General features: G+C 32.8%; 1 protein-coding gene across 4 annotated transcripts in view; it reads right to left on the reverse strand.

The window, feature by feature from the left end:
• LOC110831971 (EF-hand domain containing 1.2) overlaps positions 1 to 5,820 on the reverse strand; it is a 14,125-nt gene extending 8,305 nt beyond the window's left edge. For all 4 annotated transcript variants that reach the window (XM_087355383.1, XM_087355382.1, XM_022068543.2 and 1 more), the window contains exons 1-7: positions 5,128 to 5,820; positions 4,204 to 4,392; positions 2,860 to 3,234; positions 2,384 to 2,635; positions 1,890 to 2,133; positions 965 to 1,139; positions 48 to 190 (exon numbers count right to left, since the gene is read on the reverse strand). In XM_087355383.1, coding sequence (XP_087211509.1) covers positions 48 to 190; positions 965 to 1,139; positions 1,890 to 2,133; positions 2,384 to 2,635; positions 2,860 to 3,234; positions 4,204 to 4,392; positions 5,128 to 5,181 — 1,432 coding nt within the window. In that variant the 5' untranslated portion in view covers positions 5,182 to 5,820. The remainder of the gene's footprint in view (positions 1 to 47; positions 191 to 964; positions 1,140 to 1,889; positions 2,134 to 2,383; positions 2,636 to 2,859; positions 3,235 to 4,203; positions 4,393 to 5,127) is intronic.
• Positions 5,821 to 6,066: the final 246 nt, after the last annotated feature.

Here is a 6,066-nt window from a genome sequence, read left to right on the forward strand (position 1 = left end):
ATGTACTTAGGGGAAAAGGAAGAAAACAATTTGTAACTCTTCATTACCTGTATTGTGTAATGCATTTTCATACACAGAAATGGTGTCATCAGAAAGATAGTAACTAATGACAAACTGCCGATCCTTATCTGCTGGAATTTTGGAGATCAATTCAGCTCTGAATCTTAAGATATGGCTATTTAAACCTTGCCTGAAATATAATGAAAGCCCATTTACCACAGGTTCTCAAATTAAAAATGCTTTGTAGGACCATGCATAACTGTGTGGTTTCCATTATAACTTCTGAACCAAACTACACTGTATACCAAATAATGTTATAAGACAAATAACAAAAATGCACTAGTCTTACAGGTAGTGCAAACTTACATATGGAAACTGTTGTAGTGTAGATGGCAAAAGTCATAAAGGATGCAGACATTAACCTCACTCTTTCCAGCTATTCACTGCACATAATATGAACAGAAAAATCATAAATATTGTTTAAAATATTGCTTTAAATTGCAGCCACGTCCAAATATTGACTAACATTTTGGTATTAGAACTGTTCATTTACAGCATTATCAAATGTCCACTGTTGGAATTTATCCCAGACTACTTCAAACATGTTAACATCCATACAATTCACTCTCATGCTACTCTACCATGTCCCACCTACAGTTTAGGGTCTTCCAGTGGTAATTTTCCCAAGAGATTTTTGAACGAAATATTATAGATGTATAAAAATTATGAGAGTGACAGTTGTGAAAACACAATAATGAGCTCAACAAGTCTTTTAACAACACCAATAAGCCAAACAAAACTAAGAGTGAATCCTGTGTTTTCATAGCGCTGGCTGTCATAACCATTTACTTGATCCACTGACCCTTGGTATAACTATCATTGTATCCCATGTTTGAGGACAAATGTTACACATGTTCTTTAAATATGCCTTAAGAAGTAGTTGTATTGAACTATCCAAAAATACCTGTCCTTGTTCAAAACTTTTTTGAAGTGTCTATGTGGTTGAACTGGAATAACATTTCTGCAATTGGCTGCTGAATCTTCATGTGTGCCAAATCCATTGTATGGAGGTAGTGGGTATGTTTGTTTTTTCACAACTCCACTGTCTGCTCTGGGACGTTCATGCGGTGTGAAATCATCTGCAGTGAATGCAGCAAAAAACATAAACAAACTGTCATTTGTAATTTGCAGATGATGCTAATTAACTGGTAAACTGCAAAGTTGTCTTCACTGACTACAGGACCTTGGATTTTATGTCAAAGGTACACATTTCCAGTGAGCTCAGGCCAGATATACTGTAATTGTATTTCTGTGTTGATATACCACAAAATGTGCCTGATGTTACACCGTGCTTGTTAACTTGTATTATTAGTGAGTGCAAAATCTGATTTCTACTTCACTAGAATAAAAGAACTGTATTCTTCTGATCACAATGCCAAAACTTTTATAAATCTCTGATGGGCCGCAGGCAGCAGCTGAGAACTTGTGAGAATAATTCTTATGATAGAAATGTTATGCTGCCCAGTGGCAAATACAGGTGGAATTGCAATAATTAATAAGCTGTCTTCTATTTACTGAAAATCATTATATCACCATTAGATTGTTTTGTATATCCAGAATGAAATTTCTTGTTCCTCCAACATTATCAGAACATGCAAGAAGTAAATTGTAAAGCCTTTTACATACATAAGAATATAAGTTTGTAATATTCATGATTAATTAAACATACTTAAATATTTTCTTAGAGTGCAGATGCAATTATAATTTTATTTAGTGTGATCACAAAGTATAATATTACATATTAGTTTAGAGAACTTTTGTGAGATTAGAATTTTTCCAGAAAACTAAACATTTAATATACCACAACCACAAAATTTAACAAAACATACCAAGACCATATTTCTTTGCATAATATTCCTTAGTGAAATGATCACAATCAGTCAGTACAACCTTCCTGCCATAGACATTAATGACTGCACCAATGGCAAGATCAGAGTCTTCATAGTATTCAACAGACTGCTGACCACAGTTGAGGGCATCCACCAAGTAACGCCCCTTCAGAAAGCCTGTGCTCAAAACGTTCAGTACAGTGTGTGGATCATTGTATCCCAGAGAAGGGAGTTCCTCATAAACCTGAAAAATAAATCCATATTTCTGTGCATGTTAAATAAATACACTGTGTAGATAAACTTAAAATTTTTGCAACTCATCATCCTATTTTTGATATAATTTTAGTATTAATACATATTATTTAATTTAAAGTCTAAATGATCATATATTTTGAATGACTATTAATTTAAATGTTTGAAACTACATATTTTGTATATGAACAGTTTTGGATTTAAACATAATATTTACATACAAGGTACCTTGTTCTTTTTACCTTAAGTAGCTTACACCTGTGTAAAAACATGAAGCCTGAGTCACACCCTGAATTTGGTGGAATATTCTCCTTGACCTCAATAGTATCATCAGCCAAATAATAATGTATTTCAAGATCATGTAACATTCCATTGAGACTCTCACGATCATCCCAATAGCCATAAAACCTCAGCACTTTACGATCAAAATCAAGAAACTGACCCAATTTGTCTATGTGTCTGCTGGGCTTCTTAGGTACCATTCCCTCAGACAGCTGAAGACAAAGCAAAATTAGTTTCACCATAATGGACCTAAAATTACATGACATTTAATTCATCTAAATAAAGTTGTGATCCTGTACGTATCTGTACTAATAGTGATATTAGACCACTTATTGTGAAGAATACCCTTCAGGACATGATATAACTAAAACACCTGTTATAAAATAACCATTCTTTACATCTCATGCTAATGCTTCTGCTGAGATATTCATCTCACCTTTTCTCGTTGTACACTATAAGGATCGGGTGGTATGTTAATGGGATCAGGTACATGAATTCCAACTCTGTTGAGGAAGATCCTTGTGAATCTATCACAGTTTGTAATTTTGTATACTCGTCCAAATAGCTCCACTTCTTTTCCAATGTTGAAGTCAAGAATGTCATAGAAGTCTTCATTCCGTGGTGCTGGAAACGGAATCCTTTGACGACTGATTAATGTTCCTTGGGGAATTCCACTGTTGTTAATGGTTGGTTCCAAAACTTGAATTGTTCCATCTTCCATAAACAAGAAAATCTTCACTTTTCGAATATGATAAGTATAACCTGGCCTTTCCTGTGCTGCTTCTTGGAAGAAAGCTTCAAAACACAGCACCTACATTGAAGGGGGGAAAAAGTCTTAAATTTATGTTATGATGCATACAAATAAATGCGTCATCATAAATTACTGTCAATCAGTGCAAAGATAAATTCATTTCTGGTAAAATTCTGAGAAAGATATAAATATAAGAAAACATACCACTATCATAAAATTATTTATTTTTCTCTCTGTACATTGTTAAAAGATGAAATATATCAAATTTATTAATTATATTAAAGTTATGTAAATGGAAGAATAAATATTGCTACCAGTTATAAATTGTCACACAACAGGATGCTAGAACATACATTTAAAAAAAGTAACACTTAGCTTGCCAGTTACATCCCAGTTTGGGCTACAGAAAAACTGAATGTTAATGTCCAGCTCATGTAACATACTGTAGGTGCTACATTTCTCAGTAAACTCTTAACAGATAGACATAACTTGTTAGAATATTACTTTGGCTGTGCTGTCTTTCTTAAAATGATTATAAATATTATATACATATATATATGGATAATCCATTCTTTTCACATGCACAATGTAGTCTGGAAGCTCTGCGACACAGTGCATAGTGCACAGGGTGAGAAACCATGGCTTGTCCCTGATTAGTGTAAGTTTTGAACTTAACCAATAGATTCTATGATGTTAAAAGCTTATAATCTCAATTACAATGGCTATAAAATTTAAAGCACAAACAGTTTTGGGCTATCCGCACAATAGAATCATAGGCTCAAAACCCACACAGACATAAATGTCTATTTTGACACAATACAGTTCTTGTAGTGGGCTGACTCCTCATCTACTGCATTTTTTAAAGATTAGAACTAATCATGAGTCAAAACAGGCTAAAGGGCCTAATCTATATCACTACAAGTGTCAGTTTCCTATTCGATTGCACTGCAACTCAAAATTATGTAGTAATTATGTCATGTCACAATGTTATTCTCCAATAAAACTGTCAATGATCTAATGTATACAAACCTGCTTATCAAATGCTATCCAAGCTGGAAGTTCAGCAGCTTCTCCTCTGGCAAACACAGAAGGAAACTTTTTTGGTTTCGTGTAGGGCAGAGGCACTCCTCCAATACCAAGTTTAACTTTTTCTGTTAGGATAGGCATGTTGTTAATATGTTCAAAATGTTGTGACTTGTGAAATTTTGTTTGTCCAATCTGAAACAGTATTACATCTCAAAGGTTTTATATCAGTCATCACTACAATTACTTTATTCAAATAAAAAGTCTTTACAAATAACATACATGCAATTTACACCACTGTGTACCAAAATTTCAAATTGGCCTGCACTCTGAAAAGACAGCAGTCTTCAATTATGACATTACGGTATGGAATTTATCAGTGTTTATTTATGGTTATGACTTTATGATACTACTCAATTGAATTTAACTGGATCCAACCCTCATTTTTCAAATCTCCACAATAATGGTTTACATACAAATAATACTGATTTTTTGTTGAGCAGAAGTATTCAGTGGTATAAACACAAGGAAATATAACAGAAATGACTTCCTAACTAAAAGCAAGTAAAAACTTATACACTGGTGTTTTAAAGTAATGTATTTTTAACATAATTTAATTAATTAATTCTACAATATGAAGCAATGATATGAGAGAAAATTCTCTTCTTAATATTAATAGTTGATGAAAATTAAAATAAAAGAACTTATGTGTAGGAGAGTGAAGATAAAGCTATAGAACTATATGAAGGTTAGTAGTCAGTTTCATGTTCTGGTTGCTGTACCTCCAGGGAAGAAGCCCCTTCCACCAGAATATTTCACACCAAGATTCATGAAAACACACAAAGACACTGTAAACCTATAATCCTGTACAGAATAAGATAAGTTACTAACACTGTCCAATATTACTGTATTCTACTTTTATTAACTTACATTTATTTTAAATGAAGTCCCTGGCAGAAGTGGCAACTGGACATTTCGAAGCATTCTGTTCACAGAAAAGAATTTTATCTTTCAAATTACTTAGAAATAATTCTGCACAATTATCGTAACAACAAATCTCTACATAATTATCTAACAAAATGCTACTCAGCTACCATCAATGAATGTAAACTGTTCTGTTGCCATAGCAACCAGTTGATTGCTATAGGTATCTCCATGTTCTGTCATATAACATTGGAAGTGTAATTCACAGTAGTCAAATATCCACAGGCATTCTTGACCGTGAACTTAGAATTAATTAATGTTTTTGGAAACATTAATTCATTCTAACATTATCCAGTGTTCCTTCGACATGTCAAAGTGACATGTCTATTAACTTGAAGAACATCCATTTAGATTTGAACACACTACGCTGATGTACAGAAAAGTTTATCCAAGGTTCATTAGATGGAATGACTGATATTACTATAGTAATGTGTATTTAATTAGAAGTTTAATTATCTTACTCTAAACATTTTAATTTCCCTTTATTTACTGGATCAGATAATCAAACTTGTGAACCAAGCCTCTAACTTAAGAAAGAATAAAATGCCAAATGCTTTTTGATCTGAAGTACTTTATATGTGCCATGTCTTTAAGCAGATATGAAATGTCATGGTTTGACATATTTCTTGTCGTAATTTCCTTCATACAGAAGAAACTGAACCCAACAAAAATGTATTTAAAAGTTATACTTCTTATTCCATTTAAATAAATCATTTTGAAGAAGACTGTAAATTTATCCCCCTTTCTTTGGAACTGTCACTGGATCTCAACTTCTAAAAAACTCAACAGGTAACTTTTTGGATTTTTTATAATCATTATAATTACAGGCAACAGATAATGTGCAAATAAAATATATTTATGTGTTACAACAGTATCAGGAACAAG

Source organism: Zootermopsis nevadensis, unplaced genomic scaffold (genome assembly GCF_977971745.1).
Source record: "Zootermopsis nevadensis isolate Lab colony 2312 unplaced genomic scaffold, Znev_1.0 Znev_ptg000024l, whole genome shotgun sequence".
Lineage (NCBI taxonomy): Eukaryota > Metazoa > Arthropoda > Insecta > Blattodea > Termopsidae > Zootermopsis > Zootermopsis nevadensis.